Source organism: Natrix helvetica, assembly GCF_964273705.1.
Source record: "Natrix helvetica genome assembly, chromosome: 6".
NCBI classification, from domain to species: Eukaryota; Metazoa; Chordata; class Lepidosauria; order Squamata; family Natricidae; genus Natrix; species Natrix helvetica.
Window position 1 is genome coordinate 29276149 of NC_138553.1, and position 25237 is coordinate 29301385.

Genomic DNA, 25237 nt, shown 5'->3' on the forward strand with positions numbered 1-25237 from the left:
CGAAAATCAGCTGGTTGGCAGGAGGCGCGCACACATGCGCGGTGGAGCTGAGCTGGGTGACAGCTCACATGCCCGCAGACAGGACTCCAGGTGCCATCTGTGGCATGCGTTCCATACATTCACCATCACGGCAATAAACCATTTCTGAAATAATATTAAGAATTGGAGAAGACCACAAAGTATTGAGGTCTGAAAGTAGAAAGTTAATGGCATAAACTGGCTATGGTGGTCCTAGTGGTCGTTAACACACTGGGTGCCACACACCCAAAAAATTGGACAGCACTTAGAAATTCTGTGTATTGTCAAAATGTCCATCTGTCGATAGCAAAAGGCCATGCGCTTCGGATCCACACAAATATACCAGGATGCATATTTTACGTTGTTGGGAAGAACTTGATGTACATGAAGGTCAGCACCAATTAAAATACCTGCAGTTGTGGCTTCACATTGTTGGGAACTTTTTAAAACTATTTTGGCAAGATAGTATTTTTTTTCCTTTTTGAAAAAAATCAAAATGTAATTCATTTTCTGCTGAGACACAACTGAACAAAAGAACCCACTATTTTAATCTCACATTCTGTGATGTTACTGGTTATCCTCAGCTGTTCACTCTCTTCATGTTAACCATAAAGAAGAAAATAATGTTGGAAGCATTTTTTTTTATTTTGTGATATGTTAATTTCAAGTGTTTTTTTTTTAAAAAATTAGTAGTCATGTAATTGAACTGGAATACTTGAGAACGGGAAGATGTTCAGTATGGTCCATTTAATTGGCTGTTCATATTGTATACATTCTTTTCAATGTTATTTTTATTGAGAGACTTGTAAATATTTTTAAGAGATGACTATTTGTTGATGTATAGTTCCCTTACATCATCCAAATTTCCAGGAAGCTAAAACATTTCGTAAGTCTCTTCTTTCATCCCAACTCACCTCACATGGTTTTGTTGTGGGCAAAATAGGAAGAAGAAGATGTGTTTGGATATGTTCACTGCCTTGAGTTATTTGTAAAAATAATAAAGGTGGGATTTAAACAAAGATAAAATAAAACCTAGTATTTCAGTTTGAGCATGGTCAGAGAATGCTGCTAGTGAAGGAATTATATGCATGGAAGTATCTCAAAGAGGGACCGATGGCTCAGTGGCTAAGATGCTGAGATTGTCTATCAGAAAGGTCGGCAGTTTGGCAGTTCAAATCCCTAGCACCATGTAACGGAGTGAGCTCCCATTACTTGTTCCTGCTTCTGCCAACCTAGGAGATTGAAAGCATGTAAAAATGCAAGTAGAAAAATAGGGACCACCTTTGGTGGGAAGGTAACAGCATTCCATACGCCTTCAACGTTTAGTCATGCCGGCGACATGACCACGGAGATATCTTCGGACAGCACTGGCTCTTCGGCTTTGAAACGGAGATGAGCACCGCCCCCTTGAGTCAGGAACCACTAGCACATATGTGCAAGGGAAACCTTTACCTTTATCTCAAAGTAGTAAAATCCATTGCTGGTTGGATTCTATATAGAGTTTCTCCCACATAAACTGCAATCTTACATCTTTCTTGGTTGGTAGGATACATCCAGCCTTCTTACTTCAGACAACTATGAGTAGAGCAGTGACATTAGTACAATCATGTTTGGCTCTTATAGTAGACCAATGATGATAGAAGAGCAGAACACCAGGGCAAAAATATAGAATTTCACTTGGCAGAATGAGTAGAAAACTTCTAAATGCATCAGCCTTGTGCGACACATGTTTAAGTCAGTAAAGTCACCACCAAATAAAAATAATTTTTTATTCTTGCTTTCCCCACAGCCGGCAAGAAAACTTGGAGTACACTCAGCTCAACTGCAGCGATGAAGAATCTGAAGCAGCAAATATATGCCCTGATGCCAGCAGTACGCCCAGGACTGATGCAGATGGCAATGCCATGCTTAGTGAGGTGAGAGGTCGATTCTCATATTTGCTTTAACAATCTACTAGTCCATATGCATGCAAAACATTCCATGGTTAACATGATTCTTTTTACCATGATGCTTTTTCTAGATCAACAAACGTACAATGAACTTTTTTCCATTCATACATTTTTTAGTGACCTGAAGGGCAGAGTCTGCACATTCTCTCCATTCTCTCTTTACATTCTCTCTATGTAAAGAGTTATATAGCGCGTCCCAAAATTTGCTCATTGACCCTTCTGGAAACATATCTTTTGCAGGCAGAGTTAACAAACCAGACCCTGGTAGATGTTGCATTCACTCTTAAAAACTTTCTCTTTCTTCAAAAGAATAATAACAACATTATTCTAATTGTCCTGATGCAGTCTTCACACAAACATTAAACAAGTTGTGCATCGATTCCACAAGCAAAAGTCAGTATTTTAATAGTGCTTCATATACCTGCAACCTTGCTATTTCTCAACATTCTCGCCTTATGAAATATAAGTTACATGAATAAACCTGATTCTTGGTAGGGACTTTTTAGTGACATGCTAATTCTTATTCTCTTAGGACCAGGAAATGACAAGACTGCTCAGCAACATTTTGGAATCTGAAAAAGAAAACTCACTACACATCACAAGTCTGAAGAAAAAGGTACAATCTGAAAACCTGCACCCTGATAGGCACAGATGGGCTGAGGCAACAGCCTGCAGGAGAACAGTATCTTGGAGTTGTCTAAAACCAGGTGTGTTTTCTTATCATCACCAACAACTTACTGTTGACCTTTTTTTAAGGAAATACTCAACTCATAAAAAGAGTTCTGTCCTAGTGCTCCACAAAGGAAAACAAATCTGTATTCAAATAAAATTAATGTTTTTTAAATTTATTTTATAAGTAAAATAAAAATTATTTTCTCTCTCAACTCATGTACACACTTCATTTTGCTCCACCATTTATATCAATCTTCCCTAATATGTTGCTTTCCAGTTGTATTAGTCTTCAGTTCATATAACTTTCTGTTATTCTGGATTTCAAACAGTAGTCAGGAAATACTGTGTGTTTGTTTGGAAAAGCCCTGTCTAGGTTTCAAAGAACTTGAAGGTTTTAGATGGGTTAGAGGTGGTTGAAGGGCAAAAAGAAATAATACTTTTTAAAAATAGTTTTTATTAAAAAATTGGTTATATACAAGTACTTTTAAAAGAAATATATGTTAGATATTAACATATATCGGGATAAGTCTTCCCTCTGGTCCGCTCCTACAGCGGGAAACAGGTATCCCTCTGATTGGTCGAGGGGCGTGCCCAATCCCTATAAAAGGGGAACCCTCCGACTACCAAACAAGCTGGATCACTATTATTACTAATAAAGAGCTGTTAAGTCACTTCGTGTCCGCAGTCTGTCTCTCGTTGCCCAGATCTAACATTGGCGACGAAGGTGGGATAGAGAGACAGATAGGACGAAGAACGCTACCTCCAGAATCTCCGGATTTGATCCAGCCCAGGAATTCGGCAGCAATTCCGACAGCCATCTCAGATCACCGCAGCGCGGCAAATTCAAACAGAGAAGATGGCGATGCATGCTCCCCCCGCTCCTTTCGACCCAGCAAACGACGAATGGGAAGCCTTCATGATTCGTTTCGAGTGTTTCCTCGAAGCGAACGAATACACGGGGATCACCGATGCGAGGAAGAAAAACATCTTCCTCGGCTACTGCGGAAAAGAAGTCTTCAATACGGCCAGAGACCTCACCGTGCCTACTCCAATACAAGCAGTATCGTGGACAACGTTGCAACAGACTCTGCAAACTCACTACGCGCCAAAACCTTCCCGCCATGTCTGCCGCAAAGAATTCAACATGAGGACTCAGAAGGCGGGAGAATCCATTAATCAATATGTTGCAGCCCTACGAAAAGCAGCAGCTCACTGCGAATACAGGGATCTGGAAGAACACATCTTAGAGCAACTCATCTGTGGGTTAAGAGACATTTCGCTGCAAAAGAAGCTGTTGGCAAACCCGAATTTAACCCTACAGACAGCGTTAAACGAAGCAAGAGCGTCAGAATCAGCGGAGAAATCATCTGTAACCATACAACGAGGGGCCAACATAAACCAGCCAGCAGCAAGGCAAACCAGAGTGCACTACGAGGACGCAAGCCCTGACTACGAGAATCCCGAGTTCGAGGACAGTCACCTGATGCAGAGCAGTCACTTGAGGCCTGGGGGGAGACCCGGATCCCGTTTGCCGCCCTGCGCAAGTTGCGGAGGGAATCACCCCAGGTCTACTTGTAGGTTCAGGAACGTTGTTTGTTCGCATTGCAACAAACTTGGGCACATCGCACGAGTGTGCCGGAGCGGAGTCCCTGCCTCACGGCAGCCACCCATGTACCGCCAACAGAAGCCCAACCCAGGGGCTTGGCGAAATCAAAAAGGGCGCCCAGAGAGAAATCCACAAGTGTTTACCCAGAGAGAACATTTCCAAAGAGCTGAACGAGCGTATCCCCAGAGAGATTACTCACAAGGAGTTGAGCGAGCGTATCCCCAGAGAGAATACACACAAAGAGCTGAACGAGCGTTCTATCAAGACGCTCAACGAGAGTATTTTCAGGATGTAGACGATGAGATAGAGTTGACCCAGAGAGAGGAGTTGCGAACGTATCTCACCACAATACATCAAGTCCGCCCTAAGCGGCCCAAAAGGCTGAGAGTCACAGTCCTCTTGGAGGGCTCACCCTGCGAGCTAGAAGTCGACACAGGATCGACCCTGACGATCATTTCATGGGCATCCATGAAACAGGCTATCCCTAGCCTCAGAAAGAGCCAACTACACGCTCCAGACGTCCTGCTACGAGACTACCAGGGGAACCAAGTCCCCATCGTGGGCCAAGGCACATTCCACATCCGTTTCAAGGACATCGAAGCCCAGCTGCCCGTGACCATCGCCAGCGCGCCATTGCAGAACCTTCTGGGGCTTGATTGGTTTGAAGCCCTGGGGTTAGAAGTCACCGGGATCAACGCCGTAAGAAACAGCAGCGCTGAACAGATTTTTAAGGAATTCGAGGATGTGTTCAGCCCCGGTCTTGGTAAGTATGTGGGTAAACCAATATCATTCAATTTAGACCCTAAAGTGGCGCCAATCCGACTTAAACCGAGACGAGTGCCTTTTGCACTCCGCCCTAAAATAGACAAAGAGATAGATAAGTTAGTGGAGCGAGGAATCCTTGAGCCGGTAGATCACGCGCGCTGGGAAACGCCCATCGTGACCCCAGTCAAGCCAGACGGATCAGTCCGCATCTGCGCGGACTATAAGTGCACAATTAATGTCGCGCTACAACAGAGCGCATATCCTGTGCCAGTAGTACAGCACTTATTGCACTCGTTGGGGCCAGGAAAGGTATTCGCAAAGTTAGACATGGCACAAGCTTACCAGCAACTGCCAGTTGATAGCGCCACAGCGGAGGCCCAAACGATAGTGACGCATAGAGGAGCATTCAAATGCAACCGGCTACAATTCGGCGTTAGCATTGCCCCAGGATTGTTCCAGAGCGTCATGGAACGACTGTTGCAAGGGATACCAGGAGTCGTCCCCTATTTTGACGACATCTTGGTGTCAGCTGCAAACGAGGAGCAATTAAACAAAAGAGTCAGATCTGTTTTGGCCAGAATCAGAGAAAAGGGTCTCCGCCTTAAAAAAGAAAAATGCCAAATTAACGTGCCTAGCGTAGAATTCCTGGGTTATAGAATCGATGGTCAGGGAATACACCCCACTTCAAAGAAAATTAAGGCGATCCAGGACGCCCCCACACCACGAAATCAGACCGAGTTGCAGGCCTTCCTCGGATTACTTAACTTCTACAGCGTTTTTCTGAGACAGAAGGCGACCGTTGCTGAGCCACTACACCGTCTACTCCAGAGGAACGCACCATGGAAATGGGGACGATCCGAAGCTGCAGCTTTCGCCGGAGTAAAGCGTCTACTCACCACTGACTCATTGCTTGTTCAATACAGCCAGACCCTACCGCTGGTATTGACCTGCGACGCATCACCTTTCGGAGTTGGAGCAGTCCTCAGCCACAGGATGCCCGACGGAAAAGAAGCACCCATCGCGTTCTACTCCAGAACTCTTTCATCGGCCGAAAGAAATTACAGCCAAATGGACAGGGAAGCGCTGGCTGCCGTCGCGGGAGTAAAGCGTTTCCACGAATACCTCTACGGCCGCGATTTTGAACTGATCACAGATCATAAACCGCTGTTGGGACTTTTGGCGGGAAACCGCCCCACTCCGGTCTCCCTTTCTCCTCGCATGACCAGGTGGACTGTTTTCCTGGCTGCATATTCATACAAATTGATACATCGACCGGGCTCCACTCTTGGACACGCAGACGCACTCAGCCGTTGCCCATTACCTGACATTCTGCCAGACCCCACTCCAGAAGTACCGGTATTGCTCATTGACTGTTTGGATTCGGGACCGGTTTCTTCCTACGATGTTGCAAGGTTCTCCTCTAAAGACAATTTAATAAAACAAGTTCAAACTTGGGTTTGGAGGGGGTGGCCAAAGGGAAATGTGGGCCCGGAATTCAAAATGTTTTGGTCGAAACGGGACGAGCTCTCAGTACTACAAGGATGTTTGTTGTGGGGGGATCGAGTTGTTATTCCGCATGCTTTACGTAAAAATGTATTAGATGCTTTACATATGGGTCATCCGGGGATTGTTAGAATGAAGGCGTTAGCAAGAAGTTACGTGTGGTGGCCAAACATGGACAAAGAAATAGAGGAGTGGGTGGCCACTTGTGACCCATGCCAGGAATCGAGACCAGCACCCCCGGAAGCGCCCGCCACAGAATGGGAGAAACCCAAAGCACCCTGGTCGCGAATACACATCGACTTCGCAGGGCCATTCCAAGGTCAGACTTTCCTTATAGTTGTGGATGCATACTCAAAGTGGCTAGATGTAGTCCTAATGACTTCAACCACGGCAGAGGCAGTCATAAAGGTTCTACGGCGACTCTTCGCCACCCATGGCCTGCCAGATCTCCTCGTATCCGATAACGGGCCCCAATTCACGGCCATGCACTTTGAAACATTTTTAGCAGGGTTGGGAATCCGGCATGCCCTCATCGCGCCATTCCACCCAGCATCAAACGGACAGGCGGAGAGAATGGTGCGATTCGCAAAAGAGGCCCTCGCCAGGATGGGTCCAGGTGATTGGCAAACACGCATTGACCATTACCTCCTCATTCAACACATTACCCCGAGCGCAACGACGGGTAGGAGCCCCGCTGAACTACTCATGGGCCGTCGCCTACGATCTCACCTAGACCGGCTCCATCCGAATTACTCTGCCACGGCTCCCCCAGACTCTACAAGTAAGGTCCGGTTTTTCAGAGTAGGGGATTCAGTATACGCTCACAACTACACGGGGGGAACATTATGGATGCCGGCAAAGGTCATAGGCATCACAGGCCCACGATCGTATTTGCTAGAGCTAGAAGATGGGCGGAATTGGAAAAGGCACATCGATCAACTGCGGGGTCGCCTAGCACACTCCAACCTTAGAAATGAAGACGAAAGTTTCCTGTCTACGGAAAGTCAGCCACAAGAAAACCCCAGCATAGGAAACAACGACGCCGGCGAGCCAAGCGTGGAACAAGACTACACACACGTAACAGAGAAACCCCCAGACAGCGCAGCCGAACAAACTCCTGAACGCCCGAGCAACGAAGGCACAAGACCTCCAGAACGGGAAATAGAAAAAGCACCCGATCCTGCAACTACTTCAAACCAACCCGCACCCAGTCCTGCAACCACTTCAAGCCAACCCGAACTACGACGTTCCTCCCGAGCAAGACAAACACCCACCTACCTAAAAGATTATGTTACCTACCGCAACGTCCCATCTAGGAGGGGAGGGGTGTTAGATATTAACATATATCGGGATAAGTCTTCCCTCTGGTCCGCTCCTACAGCGGGAAACAGGTATCCCTCTGATTGGTCGAGGGGCGTGCTCAATCCCTATAAAAGGGGAACCCTCCGACTACCAAACAAGCTGGATCACTATTATTACTAATAAAGAGCTGTTAAGTCACTTCGTGTCCGCAGTCTGTCTCTCGTTGCCCAGATCTAACAATATATATAATTAATATAAAAAAGAGAAGAGAACAGAAAACATGTAAAGACTCATCCTCTTGGCAATCATATATACAATTCTAATCAAACTTCTCTGTAAAATTACATCATAATCCTCTTCTTTCTATCACCCTTTGATACTATGTTGACCTCTTTCCATCTGTCAGGAATCTTTCCATTCTGTAGAATAATATTCATTGTTTGTTGTAAATGTTGTAAACATTCACCCTCAAAACATTTATAATAAGAGGCCAGCAGACCATTTGAGCCAGCTGCCTTTCTTGTTTTAGTATGTTTTTCTTGCCCTTTATATAGAGTAGAACAATGCTGGAGAAACATTCTGCATATTTGCATTATCTGTTATTTCAGTATTTCCTTCTTGTAACTTTATTATTACTTTATTTTTCTTTTCACAACATATGCCAGCGATTTCTCTGATTTACTTGCAGATTCAACTTTTTTTGTTTCGCATAATTCATCTTTATTTCCATTTCTCTCATTGTTAACATAGACAACTACCTCCGTAGAAGCTTAATTTGGTGAGCAATAGTTGTCCGCCCAGGGGACTTCTCCTGTTTTTCTCTCTGTGTCTTTAACACTTTAGTCCTAATTAGCTCTCCATAGTTACAGTCACACAATCTGACTCATATTAAGCGTATCTTCTTATTTTGTAAAGCCCATCAAATATCTAATTTCTTTAATAAGTAATCAATATTCCAATGAAGTTTCAGTCTAGTTGTCAAGTTAATTTTGCTATTTTTAAAGAGACGTCTTCTGTTTTTTTAAAAATTATTGTTCTGTTTATCCTTTATCTGTATAAAATTTAAATCACAATCTTAAATTGTTTGTTTTTAAGTCAAAATTAATTTTTTCCCTCTTCTTAATTCCAAAAAGAAGTCAACTGAATGTCTTTAGTATTTCTTGTTGCTTAGAGAAATCTCTCTTAAGACATACATTTATTATATCCGAAAGTGTTTTTTTTAAAAAATAGGCTTTGATGTGTCAAGTGTCCATAGGGCTGCACAGTGTTTTTGAGTGCAGTGGTAATCCCTCTACTTCCAAGCCACTCAGCCTATGATTGATCACAAGAAAGCTTAATTCCTGGGCCTCTTCCTCTACTTTACAACACAAGTGGATGATCTGTTGATCTCTTCTCCGGGGAAACTTTTGTTGGCAGAATGAGTAGAAGAACTTCCAAAGGCATCAGCCTTGTGTGACACATGTTTAAGTCAGAACTTGCAACCTGGCTGCCAATCTTTGCCGTGGTGTTGTCCCCTCTCACAGGAATGTCTAACCCATCATGGATCCTCACCCGGAAGCTGCAAAAGAAAGTAATATTAAGAAGCTGATTAAAAACTTGAAACAACCTCCCAGAGAAGACAGAAAAAAATAAGAAAATTTCAGAGGAAGAGGAAGTGAATCAGTATTGGGCACTAAAGTCTTTCCCTTTGACCAGTGAAAGCCCAGCCCTGTCTTCATTGGATTTCTAAGTAGCCTTTGTATTACTCAGTGGTGAAATTCAATTTTTTAAAACTACCGGTTCTGTGGGCGTGGCTTGGTGGGCGTGGCTGGGGACTGATACTGCAAAATCCCCATTCCCACCCCACTGGGGCCAGCCAGAGGTGGCATTTGCCGGTTCTCCAAACTACTCAAAATTTCCACTATTGGTTCTCCAGAACCTGTCAGAACCTGCTGGATTTCACCCCTGGTATTACTACTGTAAATACTAATATGTATTTATTCAGTAATATTTTCATACAGTGTGTTAACAAATTTGGATCAGGGACTTAGAAATTCTTCTTCCTTCCCTTCTTTGAAAACCGGCATTCTGCAGATCGTATCTCAGAGCTAGAAACTGGAATCTGTTCATGGAATGGCCTCATGAAGGAATGGAATGCACATTGCTTTAGTTCAGTGTACAACATCTTCAATTACAAATCTTCTTTGTAAAGATTATCTGTGTTTTCATCTTACTCTCCTCATTGACGATGGAAGACTTATTTTGTCCTCAGGGGTGGTGGAAAAACTGCAATCAGTCAAAACCATCTTTATCCTCATCCACTCACAATTCCTGTCAACCACCTTGAAATTATGAGATGGGGATTGAGGGCTTTCCTTTTTGCTCACCATACAAATGCCAAAAGGTTGTTTTTCAATTCCCTGGTCTCATAAAAATATTTTTAAATCAAGCTTTATATTGGCCAGAAGGGTCTGCTATGTCAATTTGGCCATCAACAAGCATAATCTTATATATGTATGTGTGTGTTCCAGAATAACTCTTAGTTATTCTGGAATAGTTCCAGGTGTGTGTGTGTTCCAGAATAACTCTGGAATGCCTCGAGCAATTTCAACTACACTTGGTACACAGATGACTTATTCTCTGGAGAAAAATATTGGGGGGGGGAGTAAGACACCCCTAACACCCCTCGGGGTGTGTGTTCTGTTAAGATACAGCCTGTTGTGCAATACTGCTGTACTGGCTTCCACTGTACAGCGCAGTGGAGTTGCCATGGTAACGGCTTTACAGTACTCTGCAAGGGGGCTCCCTCTGATAAGGAGGAAAATCCAACATTAGAAATTACATTTGGTCTGGACATATTCCCCCTAGGCAATGCCGGGTTATCAGCTAGTTGATAATAAAAGAGGCTTCACCAAACTGGCATCACTTACATATTTGAATTGTAACTCATGTTTTCACTAACCAGCATAGTCAAGGGGCAGGCAGGCTGAGGCTTAGAAACTGGTAGTTCGATATGTCTGCAGGACAGTTGGTCTCGAATAACACTACTCCATCATTGTAGAAGAAGATTTGGATAAAGAATAAGCCAGGATGCTTTTTGTTAATCCTTTGGGATCTGTGTTTCCCAATTCTGTCTTGAAAGCAACTCTCTTCGGAGTTGTTTTTGAGCTGTATTCTTCCTAGGGGTGTGCACATTTTTTGAACAATTTGTCATGTCATTTTTTTTCTTCCTTCTAGAACCCAGGGCTTTGAGCCAGGATTGTGGGGACAGCAAGAGGAAGCATCAAGCTGAGAGTAGCTACTTCTCTTTGGAGTGTTGTAAATCAGAGTCAAATTGGATCTCTTCCGCTTCCTGTCCAAACCATAGCATGTTGCCTGCCCCTAGCAATGCCACAGGCGCAAGCAAGTGGACTGCTTCCTCCCTCAGCTTGGCAGATTCAGAGCTGAACTGGCACAGGAGTGGCAGTGGGGAGGGCCGGTGTGCGCTGATAAAGCAGAACTATACAATCTTGGCTGATTTACCCAAGGCCAAACGACTCCATCACCAGGGGGCTTTTGAAAAAGAGCACAGCCGTGCTCGGAGTCCAGGCCGAGCAGAGGTGGAACGGATATTTGGGCAGGAACGCAGGTAAGAAATGCCGGTGCATCCCAAACTGCATCCTTTCTCAGTCACAAGCATAGGAACTAGATAAGTCTTTGCGCTAACAACATTACTGGCAGCAATTTGGCAGTTCGGGTCTCACCAGGATGGAGGTTGACTTGGCCTTCCATCCTTCCAAGGTCGGTAAAATGAGGACTCAGATCGTTGGGGGCAATAGGCTGATTTTGTAAACTGCTTAGAGGGGGCTGTAAAGCACTGCGAAGCGGTATATAAGTCTAAGTGCCATTGCTATTACTACAAAGATTCATCTATGACAATATGGAGAACATTTCTTTTGGGCCCTTTATAGCAGGGATCTCCAAGCCCTGGAGTGCAGTCTATTCAGATTCGGGCCACGGAAGCTGTAGGCGAGTACGCGCATAGCACTTCTTGCGCATGCAGTAGGCAGCAGAGCATGCATACACAGTTCCCCTTGTGCGAGCGGGGGGTATGCTTGCGCAAATGGAGCTATCCGTGCTCACCTGCCATTCATCCAGACCCATTCCCTCTCCTGACTGTAGTGATAAGCTTGACAATCATGATAAAAATAGTCATAAAATTGAGTGTACTCATGTGGTGACTTGACTTTCGATCAAAATTCTGGACTCAACTGTGGCCGTAAGTCAAGGACTGACTGTATTATATACCTATTATACCAACATTCACTTGACTTTGGGAGAATAATGGATTTCATTGTCAAACAGGGCTTAAGGCTACCAGACAGAGAGAAGTTTTTATAGGTATTAGAAATAATATGAAAAATGTATCCTGGAGTGTAAATGCCCATATTTGAAGGTGGAGATACTTTGCAGGTTATTTCAATTGTTTCTAGAGATTGTCTTTTTGTTTTTGGTTGTTAGGAAGTCAGAGACACTGGAAGTCTTCCAGGCATTGGAAGAGGGCCTCCTGGAACGCTTGGACAGCAAGTCCTTGAAGCTGGCCAAGGAAGGGCGATTAGTCAGAAGGCAGTCGAGCCCCACCCTGGGCCGAGAAGTAAGTGGCTGGTCCACAGACAGAATTTCAGTTTCATTTAACAGCTGGATATTGAAGGAGAAAAGAAAAATATATTTTCATTGTTGCATTCCTTAATTTGTCTTGCTTTCGGTGATGGTCAACCTTGAAGAATGAAACTCTTGCTTTTCGGGCTTTGTTTTTCAACTATGGGGCAGAATACTGAAGAACAGACCAGTCCACCACAGCTGAAGATTGTACCACTTCTAAGCACATAAGAGTTGTTAGCTTGAAAATGCTGTGGTAACAAACGCTTCCCGGTTGCACAAAATTCACCATGGTGCAAGGGAGAAGCAAACCAATTTAATCTTCTCCTTGATGTGCTAACTTTGTAAGGATATCAGATTTGTCCCTTATATATCTTTGCAACGTGGTGTTGGGAAGAAACTGCTTTTCTATTTCATTTGCCAAAGGATGGCAGATCATTTTTCATGTGTGGGCATGGCAACTAAAAATAGTTGAAACCTATATTTTAATTTCCTCAAGTGCTAGTGGTGACTGCCAGTGGCCCAATCCCAGGGCATGTCTGTTCTTGTAATAATAGATGCGAACATGAGATCTGAAAAATAGCCATTATGTATGAACCCACATGATGTAGGCATTTACTTTATCCTTAGAAAATAATATTTTGTTGTTTGTTTTAAATATACTGGGGGCAGCAAGGACATGGGATGGTCAGAGGTCAGAAGCTCAGAATAACCTGCTTGACCTGTTAATCTCATACTGATTTTTTGATTGCACCGTGTGAACTTTTCTGGACTATTGAGAATCCTCTATATCAGACATGGCGAACCTTTTTTGGCTCGCGTGCCATAAGTGGGGGGAGCGCAGGGGGGTCGTGTGCGGGTGTGCCGCACCCATAATGCAATGCATGACCCCCCAGTGCGCATGAGCGCACTACAGGCGTGACCCCCCATTTTCTGCATGCTTTTTTTGCCCTCCCCAGGCTCCAGAGGCTTTATAGGAGCCTGGGAGGGCGAAAACAGCCCCCCTCCCCCTCCGGAGGCCTTCTGGAGGCTTCAGTTCCTGTTTGTTCGGAGGGTCGTTTTGACTGCTCCGGAGCCTTCAGAGAAGCTTCCTGAAGGTCCCTGAAGCCTCCGGAGCGCTCAAACAACCCTCCGAGCAAACCGGAAGTCCATTCCTGAACTTCCAGTTTGCCCATAGGGGTGAGGTTTTTGCTCTCCGGAGGCTTCAGGGAAGCTCATGAAGCCTCTGGAGGGCCTGCAGGGGGGGGAGTCTCTTTTTGCCCTCCCCAGGCTCCTATAAAGCCTCTGGAGCCTGGGGAGGGTGAAAAATGGCTTTAAAAAAGGTGAACTCACCTCGCATGCCCTGACAAATGGCTCCACGTGCCACCTGTGGCACACGTACCATAGGTTCGCCATCCCGGCTCTATATATTTTGCAAATTCCTTTTACTAGTGCAGAATTTAGCCTCTTCAATATTTTGCATTTACTTTTTTAGAACTCCTTGTCATATACATAGAACATAGTTTTTTTAGCATCCTGGACTACAAGGCAGGCATGTGGAAAAGGTCAAAGCATGTGGAAAAGGTCAAAGAAAATCTCAGAAGACTTAGAAAAGTATCCAATGAGTAATCATTGATTTCCCTAACTCCACCAAATTCATGCTTAACCACTTCGTTTGACCTACATCACTGGTTTCCAGATGTGCTGAAATTGTAGTCTCCAGAATTCCTAATCGCTATGCTTGGGGAATTATGGGAATTGCAATCCCAACCAATCTGGAAGATGTTGGTTTGGGAAAGACTGGTCTTGAGCTATTCAGCTTTAGAATAGAATGTTTTTTCTGCATATGCAATACCCATCTGCTTAAATCTTACATCCCTAGAATTCCACTATCTCTTTTTGTAATACCTGAAAAATAGTCGATTGCTAGTTGCTTATCTCCAAATCCCTACACTTCCAATCACAGACATCAATGATATTTGTAGTTCTATACAATATCTAGAGAACCTTCAGTTTCCTGGGCTAAAAGCAATGGCAGCACTTCTTTTGCAACATAGAGTATACATTTCTTTTCAGAAATATTGCCTCAATTAAATATTTCTGCTTGGGATTATAAGGCAGTGGAGGATACACAGAAGGCTTACCGTATTTTTCAGAGTATAAGACGCACCTTTTTCCTTCAAAAAAGAGGCTGAAAATCTGGGTGTGTCTTATACACTGAATACAGCATTTTTTGCCTCCCAAAACCACGCCCGCTTCATCAAAATGGCCATGCAGGGCATAGATAGCTTCTAGGAAGCTTTTAGAGAGCTCCTGGGGGCTGGTGAGGGCAGAAATGAGCAAAATGGTCCATTTTTTGCTCAATTTTACCCCTCCTCCCAGCCCCCAGGAGCATTCTATAAGCTTCCAAAAGGCTATCCATGCCCCCCCTTTTTTTTTTTACAAAAAACGGGCCTGTTTTCATGAAAAACGGGGCATTTTTTGCTCGTTCTTTGGCCCTCCAACTCCCACCAGGAGCACTCTTCAAGCCCCGTAAAGGCTATCCATGCCTTTTTTGGGGGGGGAAACGGGCCCGTTTTCACGAAAAACAGGCCATTTTGGGGACATTTGCAGAATGCAAAAACTTCATTTTTATTTGTCTCTTCAAAACCTTGGTGCGTCTTATACTCCAAAAAATACGGTAATTCAGTGTCAGCAAAGGCATCTTGGTAAATTCAAGCAGGTCTGATAGAATAAGGATGGCTTTACCATTAAGTGAAATGAAGCAGTTATTGGGCTCCTGCTAATGAGAAGAAGCTTCATAGGGTTTCTATTTTATTTAATAAACTAGATTGGCTTGTATTGAGCATTCAACAGTGAGAGAGAGGTTTTATTACGGAAAATTAAAAATGAATATGAGGGAACCAGCCACTGTAGGAAATTGAATTTTCAAGTTATAAATTTCAGCATAAGAAATGGTTTTCTAATGGATTTCTAATTTCCAGGATAATTTGTTAAGTTGAACTGTTTGCAATGGATACCTTGATGTTAAGTTGAACTGTTTGCAATGGATACCATATTTTTCGGAGTATAAGACGCTCCAAAGTATAATACGCACCTAGCTTTGGGGGAGGAAAACAAGAGAAAAAAATCTGCCTCCTTGCACCAAACAGCAAAAAGTACAGAAGATAAACACTGTTTGAGGTGTTACATTTCAGACTATATTTGTACAAATGCTGTTAAAATTGATGTGGCTTTTTGGAAGTATACATTATTCTCTGCTATTTAAAAGATGATACAATAGCACTGGGCCTCTTCAGATCAAGCATTTATTTTTAAAAGCTGCTTCATTTTGTTAACCTGTCTAGAACAATAATAAAACAGTCTTTAAAAAATAAGTCTAATAATTTGACCATTCTATAGGCATTTATAGTTACCTCCTTGCAGTAAATAGCCTGTTTCAGTTTAGCTGATTAGAAGGGGGAAAAAATCTGCCTCTGTCTCCCAGCAATTTGCCTCAATTTCAGTTTAAGCGGCGGCTCCTGATGATCAGCTGTTTTAGGCTGCAGGGATTGCCATAGCCTATTGCCATCCCCGCAAGCCCCATTTTCTCAGTTTGCTGCAAGGAGATAAATTGCTAGGAGGCAGAGGCCAAACGGTGGGAGCTGGTTGGCGGGTGGGGCTGCATTTGGTGTATAAGACGTACCCAATTTTTTACCCTCTTTTGGGGGGGGGAAGGTGCATCGTATACTCTGAAAAATACAGTACCTTGCATGATTTGTTCCCTTCCATTCTACAGGTAAAGACAAGATTTCCACGAGAGCCAGAACAGCCCAGGAAAAGAGAACCTCTTTGCATAGGAAGAGCAGAACAGCAACTCAAGATAAGTACCCAGAGCCATGGTGAATCCTTGCATTTAAGGAGCCCAAAGCAACAATCGGAGAGAGAAATTCAAAGTAGAAGGGTGCCTCTGTACACAGCAACTTCAACCTCTCAGGAGAGAGAAGGAAGGAAATTGGAGGAGCTTGTGTCCCGTCTGAGATCCAGTGCAGAGAGGGTTGCTCTTTTTCCTACGAGTCATGGGAGGCAAGTGGATAATGATAAAAAGAGGCGAGCGGAGATCTTGCATCAAAAGAGCCCTGGAAAGAAGGGCACAGATACTACATGGAAAAGCAGTCCAGGTACCTTGCATACTGCTAATCCTTCAAATACTTTGGACAAGAATCAAGCAAAGCCCATAAGGCAACTAGATAGGTATAAAGAAAGTGACAGGAAGGCACGAGGAAAACCTTTGCTCCTTATAGGTGCAGTTGACCAGCCAAGAAAGGACATAAGAGACTCCCAAGAAGTAATTTGTGCTGTTGCCTCAAGAAGTGAAATTGCAGCTAGAGGGAAAGGGGGACAGATGTTGGTTTGTTCAAGGCTTGGGCCTGATCAGGGCGGAGTCCAAGAAGTGAAAAAGTATCCTTTTAATCCTAGGAAACAAATGGGAACCGGTTTGAAATGTCCTAGTGCAGCTGTGAACAGCTCTAGTCCTGAAATATCTGCTAGTAGAAGCAAAAGAGAGATCAGAAACTCTTGTGGCCCAGGAAGATGCAATAAAGACAATGGGAACAGTGTGAGAGAGCTCAGACACTCTCCAAATCCTGGGAGTTCAATGGAAAGTAGCCAAATACGCCTTGAGCAGGCAAGATGCGGTGCTGCTTCACAGCAGCACCTAGAGAATAACTGGAAAAGTCGAAGGGAAACCAGGAGTGTAAAGGCCAGTGCCAGTAGTGATGGGATGAGCAAAAGAGACCATTCAGTTGCTTTCACTCCTAAGAAGGAGAATGACTGGAAGGGTTGTTGCACGTCCTGCAGCCCCACCGACCCTACAGTTTTTGGACAGCAAGGGATGGTCCAAGAAGCTCTCGCACACTCCATCAAACCAGAGACTGTCCCAAGAATCCAAGAAAGCTCCCAGAGCCATGTACATCCAATGCCATCCTTGGAAAAAGAGTGGTTAAGCCAAGGGGAGTGCTTCCATTCTGCCAAGCCAGGGCAGCAACAATTGGGGGATAACAGGAAACACCAAGAAACTCCAGTGAAACGGGCAGAGGATGAATGGATAAACTGGCAGAGGTGTCCCAGTCCCTCAACAGCAGAGAAGCATCTGGGAAATAATAAGGAAAAACTTTTCTATCTGGTAAGGAAGAGATAAAAACACTGCCTGAAATTGCTTTCATGTTGTCCCATATTTTCTGTTTGTTTTTTGTCTGGTCCTCAAAATGCAATATTGACAAACAGAGAAGAATCCAGTTTTCTGTCTCCTGAAGCAACATTGATATGTAATGTCTCATTTTTAAGTATGTATATGCTGTGTGTGTGTGTGTGTGTGTGTGTGTGTCCTTGTAAAATATGTCATTTGCACTATTGAATGAATCAAGGAGTGGAATTATATAAAATAGAAAAATGCAGCTAGTACATCTTGGCAAATATGTGGGAAAATTCTATGGCCTTAATGTCCATTCTCAGGATTTTAAAAACCATTTATCTAGCCAAATGTTCACAAATGGTTGCTGCATATGCAGTATTAAAATAGATGAAAGTTTATTCATTCAGTGGAACAAATCTGAACTATTGAAAAGTCATTAGAAAAGGGCTGTTGTAAGCAATCAGAACTACATAGAATGGAGAGTCTCCTAAAATAAACTTCTTTCTGCATTTTTCTTCGTAGAAGCAGCAAGGCGAAGGGCATATTGCAACAAGCGCTTGTTCCTCTAGAAGTCAAATCCTTCATCTGGACTCCAGTAAGAAACATAAGGTACGATACAACTTTATCCTTTGGCTCAAGTATATGCAACTTGATGTCCTTCTAAGTTTTGGATTTCTTCAATTCCAGTCAACATGGTCAAGAGGGATTATTGGAAAAGAAGTCCTGTATGGCCACAGGGTGTCTACTTTTGATTTAGCTGTTCAACATTGACTACTATTGGTACCTCAAAAAACCCTTATACTTTTCTTTGGAAAGAATAATTAACAATTCTTCAGGGCATACTTGGTGCAAATTCAATCATTAGCATCTTCAGATGCCTGTTAATATATCCTGGACAAATACTGTAATTATAAGAATCTGAAAAGCAGATCTGTGTTCTCATAGGAATACAGGCAACTGCCTTATATGATCAGTCTGCTGATCTATTTCTGGTAGTTAAATATTATTCTGATGAAAATTGCTCTTTAGAGGAGTTTCCCATCTTTTTCCACTAGATGCTTTTTGCAGGAGGTGTCAATGGCTGTGTGCCTTATTACTTTTAAAACTGGTACTCTGTCCCTAAGCAACTCTTCCTCTTCTTAGGGGGCTGATGGTACTGAGATCAGTCAAGCCTGCCTGATCTCAGAAACCAAGCAGAGTTAGAGACCACCAGGTAGTCAGAAGTTAAACTGACTAAGTTTAAAAGTTTGTAAAAATGCAATGGCAAGCCATTTCGGAATTGTGATTTAAAAAACATATAAGGACCTATGAAATCATCAGGAGTTGGAGCTTGACATGAAGAATACTTATTGTATCTCACATGGGAAATACACTACTGATACAAGCCCGCAGAAAATTTTAATGTTTTCAAATAAATGGTCATAGACTGCAAGTAAATGAAATGCACAGAACTAAAAAATACTAGATCATCCTTTAAGATTAAATAATCCCAGTCGCACTAATATTTGGGTGTAAGATGCCAATTGGCCTGAATTTATAGGTCCAGGAACAGTGCAGTGTTGAATCTGAACTTGGAAAACCTGATTTAAAAAGTATTGTATGAATAGCAGGGGCATGTAGACAACATTTGGGACTATTATTTATTGTTCAGGTGGAGATGGCTGGCGGGCTGGCCTCTTCTGTAGTCATTGCATCAATGCCTCCCCCCCCCAAAAAAAACCTTTAGAGCAAGCCTCTGCTCGAATTGCAGCTGCAAGTGATTGATATGAATCTGCCTCCGTGCTTTAGGCCAGCTTAGCACCTGTATATCTGCTCTTCCAGACACTGCCTCTACTGTTAAGCATGTTACACCCTTAAGGGAGGCAGCAACAAAGTAATTAGCCTGAAACAACCATTAACCCTTTTTTAGAAGGGATGACACTGAAATGACCTAAGGCTATATGCAAATATTTCTGGAGTGGGAAGAGATTATATTTTGTAATACAAGATAGATACATATTTGAGGAGAATTTGCAAATATATAATCTTTTAAATTTTTAAAAAGACAAAATCCATTATCCAGTTATTGTTTTTTGCTGTAAGAATAGGCCTCTGTTTACATTTTTACAGATACCAACTATGAAGGTTTTCTACATCTAGGTATTCTGAATTGCATGATTTCTGAGAGGGGAGGGAGGGGTTGGTATAGCTGGGAGGGAGCTGCCCTGGATGTCGGGCTCCATGGCTATCCAAGAAAACTCTTGGTTTTTCAGGTTCCACTGGCATATTTTAATAAATAGTACATTCTTACAAATGAGTTAGGCAATATAAAGTAGTAGACTCATTTCTTTTGTTCATAAAGCAATTCACCCCTGTATTATTGCATTTCAATCTGAATGTTCAAAATGAAGAATTTGTATTTTCTGAACAGAAAATGTTGAAGTACCTTTGCCAATAATTTTTGTTCCTTCTAGGAAAAAAAATGGTCTTGTATTAGATAACCTACAAATACCCAACAGGGAAAGCTGGCAATTTCTTAAGTGCAGCCATGTAATTTTAATTGAAGATGGAAGCAATTTAGTGATTTGCTACAACAGATGTAATACTGAGCATGGTTGACAGGTGGGAGACAGAAGCAGCTGCTTAGCGGCCTGTTTAGGAGATGAAGTGCTGGGGTTGTTTTCTCTATAGGTATCATTGACATGGTGTTCTCTTCCCATCATCCTGCATTTTTCTTGCTACCAGCTAGCCTTCTCATCAAACTGTTTTTTCCAGTGGGCATCAATAGAGTTTCTCAAATAAAAGGCATGTTTTCATGTACAGTGAGCAAGTACTTTTGTTTCCAACTGTGCATGCTTGAAAATGACTGATATTTTCCTTACTTTTTATATGTAAGAGGTTTTTAAGTTGCAAAGTCATTTGAGTTCCCGGAAAGCAGAGTTAGGGCCTATTGTGTCCTGGTTGAATGAAGCATTGATGGTAACGCTACATATTTCTTAGGGCTTTTCCAGAGATCATGTCATTACAAGTTCAGCTAGTGCTAATAAAATGTGAAGGGAAGTGCACATTTTCTGAAGCAGTAAGCTTTTCATTTGGTACCTGACAGAACTCCATTTAAGAAAAAACAACGAACAGTACAGGTAGTTCTCGACTTACAAAAGTCCACTTAGTGACCGTTCACAGTTACAATGGCACTGAAAAAAGTGCCTTATGACCATTTTTCATGGTTTATGCCATTGCAGCATCCCCATGGTCACGTGATTTAAGTTCAGATGCTTGACAACTGACTCACATTTATGACGGTTGTAGTGTCCCAATGTCATGTGACCATATTTTGCCACATTCTGATAAGCAAAGTCAATGGGGAAGCCAGATTCACTTAAAAGCTGGCTTACTAACTTAACATTACTGCAGTGACTTAACAAATGCAGCAAGAAAAGTTGTACAATGGGGCAAAGCTCACTTAACGAATTTCTCACTTAGCAACATTAATTTGGGGCTCAATTGTGGTCGTAAGTGGAGGACTACCTGTAATTCAGATATCTCTGTGGAATGATTTGTATTATTAAATTTGTTCTATGCTTTAACTGCCCGGTCATATAGCTATATAAACGCAATCCTTCCTTAACCAGAAAATTCTTAACATTATTTTTAATGATAAAAGAGAGGATCATTTGGAAAAGATCGTGTTCAATGTTCATTGACCGTTTCCTGTGGTGGTTTCATGCTTTTATTCAGTCTATTGATCCTTGGGGCTTTTCTACCTGTGGTGGGATTACAAATCTTTTCCTACCGGTTCTATGAGAGAGCGCTTTGCGCTCAGACTTGCAGCACTCAAAGACCGCCCTCGCTGGTGAGCTGAGCTGTTTTTTAACTCAGCTGAGGTGCAGCATCTGCTCTGCCACGCGAATCAGCTGAGCTAAAAAACAGGGGAACATAGGACAGGGGTGGGAGGGTGGGGCCAACCAGAGGTGCTATTTGCCGGTTCTCCAAACTACTCATGCTATTGGTTCACCCAAACTGGTCCAAACCGGCTGAGTACCACCTATTCTTTCTATCCTTGGCCCAAACATAGAATTGCCTTCATCTGGTCCTCAATCCATGCATAAGTCCTAAATTTTCCTTAATTACTATTAAGGAAAGTAATTACTATTAGTGAGGTACCGTGTTTCCCCGAAAATACAACATGTCCTCATAATACAGCCATGCCACATTTTTCTGGTGGGCAAAAATATAAACACCCCCCCCCCACATATAAGCCCCCCTGGACAACCCACCTCCGGCCAGGCATAGCGCCGCTCACCAACCTAGCAGTATCCCGAAGGTGCCAAGCCGCGGGAACCTGGGGGGAGGCAAAGGTGATTGCGTTGCTTGGCGCCTTTGGGATACTGCTAGGTTGGTGAGCAGCGCTGTGCCCAGCTGAAGAGGGGGGTTGCCGGGCAGCTGCTCTCTTGCGAGCAGGCTTCTAAAGAGCCGGGCATAGCCTCATGGGCGAATGGCTGTGTTGTGCTGTCACAGCAGCGCAACACAACAGCCATGAAGCGACCACGTTCACGAGAAGCCACCCGGCAAACCCCCTTTGCAGCTGGGCACAGCGCCATTCACTGACCTAGGGATATCGCCAAGCCGCGTGAGCGCCTGTTCGCCACCGCCCGGCTCCTGTGGCTTGGCGCCTTCCAAATGCCAGTGAATGGCGCTCTGCATGGTTGGAGAGGGGGGTTGCGCAAGCAGCTGTTCTGCTCTCGCTCACCCACCTCCCAATGCATGACCCAGCTCTCATTACGGAGCCAGGCACCTCCGCCGCCGCCGCCATCCCAGTCTGGCTTTTTCCGCGGCTTCCAACCCAAGTCTTTTGGCAGTGGCCACTCTGGGCGCACGCTCTATGGTTGTACGCTCTTCAGGCAGCTGGTCCACAACCATAGAGCGTGTGCCCAGAGCGGCCTCTGCCGAAAGACTCGAGTTGGAAGCCGCAGAAAAAGCCAGACTGGGATGGCAACGGGATCAGCTCAACTAGGTAGAAAGGCCATCTTTGAGGCAGCCTCCTCCCTAAGGAAATTCAAGGTGGAGCTATGTGTCTGTAGTCTTTGTGAAACTTGAATACAGATAGCCCTTGACTTCTAACCAGTTGTTTAGCAATTGTTCTAAGTCATTACTGTATGGCATTGAAAAAAAAAAGACTTATTACCGGTCATCACATTTACCTCACATTTCCAATGGTTGCAGCATCCTGGGGGCGTGTGATTGCCTTTTGAAACCTTCCCAGCTGGCTTCTGACAAGCGAAGAAAATGGGGGAAGCCAGATTTGCTTAACCATGTGATTCATTTAATTCCTTCACCACCATGTCAAAAAGTCATAAATTGGGTGCAATTCCCTTAAAAACCATTTTGCTTAGCAATGAAAATTCTGATCCCAATTTTGGTCATACATGCTTGTACTATCATCAGTAATGTTAAGGACCAAAATGCATGCAGGAATATGGAAAATAGGAGAGAGGAAATCTAAATTTACCTTAGAATGTTGTATGTATTCCTTATTTGTAAACAATGTAATGGTTTTGTCAGCCCAACTATTTCTCTTATCTTTAGATTTTGGGAAGTTTGTAAGTTGCCAGCAAATATTTTAATCTTTATTGGGTTAGAACAAAGATGTCAAACTTGCGGCCCATGGGCTGGATGCATCACACACTGCCCATTCCCAGTTTAACGAAGGGGAATAAAGTCACTTATGTCACATGATGACACGAGTTTGACACCCCTGGATTAGAAGGTATGGATAATGGGTGTTTAAGTTTCCAGAGACACAGTCATCTCAATTTGCTGAGGTACCATAAGCAGCTATCATTACATTGGCATTTTGAAGATAATATTTGATATTTTGGTCCCAGGCTTTTGTGAATGGAAACAGCCCACTTGATTAGAGAGGTATTCTGAGACTAGAGGCTTAAATAGGAAGCTGAGAATTATGGAGGTAAAATAAATGAAATGTAGTCAGATTGTTTTTAAAAGGTTTACACTTAAAACTGCTTTTGGTCTTGAAGCTGTCATTCCCTGTTTTGATTTAGGAAATAGTGATTGGCGCAATGCTTGCTCTAATTGGGTTTCCTTCACTTAAAGTATTTGTTTGTTTGTTTGTTTGGATTTATATTTCTTTCATACCTCTTGGATTGCATGATAGAAACTGTAACTTTTTCTGGTTCAGGCAAAGTCAGAAGTGTACACTCATTTTTACAGCATTGCATACTTCAGAGCCAAATACATTGTCTGATCTTGTCAGCCATTGTGCAGAAATAGGAGCCATCCATTCCCCTCACTCACCTAAAGGCTGAAGCTATCCGGTTATTGCAAGCAATTTGTGCAAGCCATAGTTTATATGTAAACCATCATCATGAATTCCATAAAACACTCTTTTTTATCCTACTTAGGTTTCCCCTCTCAGGCTTATTTCCACAATTAACACCAAATTAGAAATAATGCCACTAGAGAAGGAAAGAATGGCTTTTCTCCTTTCTTAAAGAAAAAAAGTAAAAAAAAAAGGGGGGGGGAAGGTAAGAGTGTTCCGCCCCCTCTTAAATTACAACCAGGCGCCTCTCTCCTTCCCAATAATTCCCAGGATTAGAGAAAGGCAGGGGAGGAAGTACGCGCGGGAATCTGTAGGGGTGGTAAAAAGGAGGAAGCCCCCCCCCCCCCGTATTCTAATCTTCTGATCTGGAAACGTCTAAGTCGGATTGTAGTTCGGCATTCGCGCCTCAAGGCTTTCCGTAAAATGATAGTCTCTTTTTTTATTTGGTTTTGATCAGCCAGCCTCTCTTTTGCTGGGGTTGACAGGCGCTGCCCGGCGCACGACGGTCCATGCCTGGGAAGGGGACCGTGCGGCGCCTCTAGCCGAATTCTGCCTGTTCTCCCTCGGCCGCTTTAGTCTCTCGCGCCCGCCTCCACCATTGGTTACTCTCGCCTCGGGGCAGCTGGGCTCCGCCCCATCTCCTTTCTCGCTTCCTCATTGGCTGCTCGGTAATAGTACGTCACGAACGTTGCAATTCGATACGTTCCCATTGGCGGGGAAGAGCCTCCCAGGAAGTTTTGAGGAAAAAGGAGGAGGGAAAAAAAAAAGTTTCTCCTGGGCGGATCGGAGAAGTCCGGAGCGGAGCGAAAGGAAGGCGAGAAATGGCCATGGATGTCGCTGCGGTCGGCGGTGACTTTAGCGCCGCTTACGGGGGGCGATAACTAAAACGTCCCCGGGGAGGCTTGCCAGCCGTTCGCTTTAGACGGCAGCATGACGGTAAGCGTCGTTCCTAGAGGTTTTTGTGACCGGGAATTCCGGGTGCTTGTCTATGGAGGGAGGGCGTGTCCGGTCAAGCGGAGCGGTCGGGCAATCCGCTACCTTTCGGCTTCGAAGGGTCGAGTTTCCCCGCTTTTCCTCCGCTAAAGGTGGGCTGATACCTGGACTTCCCCGCTTTTTAGGCCTGCCTCCGCCTCCAACGGGTTCATTTTTCCTCTCTTTTGGGGGAGAGGTCACGCGTTTGCACACACGAGCTCGGCAGCGCGCCGGGATGACTTGGGTAGATTTTGCGCCGGCAGCTTTTTCGGAAGGGAGAAACGGAAGGCGAGACATCCCTCCGATCTCGCTTTGGCTTGAAAACGGTGGACGCCGGTTCTCTCCTTTCCCTTCCCGCAGGG

At 43.9% G+C, this 25237-nt stretch overlaps 1 protein-coding gene across 1 annotated transcript in view; it reads left to right on the forward strand.

Annotated features, from left to right (window-relative positions):
* TRIOBP (TRIO and F-actin binding protein) overlaps positions 1-25237 on the forward strand; it is a 67663-nt gene that overhangs the window by 9083 nt on the left and 33343 nt on the right. Inside the window, exons 4-9 of the mRNA XM_081958506.1 lie at positions 1808-1934; positions 2500-2674; positions 11032-11422; positions 12295-12427; positions 16190-17575; positions 18107-18193. Coding sequence (XP_081814632.1) covers positions 1808-1934; positions 2500-2674; positions 11032-11422; positions 12295-12427; positions 16190-17575; positions 18107-18193 — 2299 coding nt within the window. The remainder of the gene's footprint in view (positions 1-1807; positions 1935-2499; positions 2675-11031; positions 11423-12294; positions 12428-16189; positions 17576-18106; positions 18194-25237) is intronic.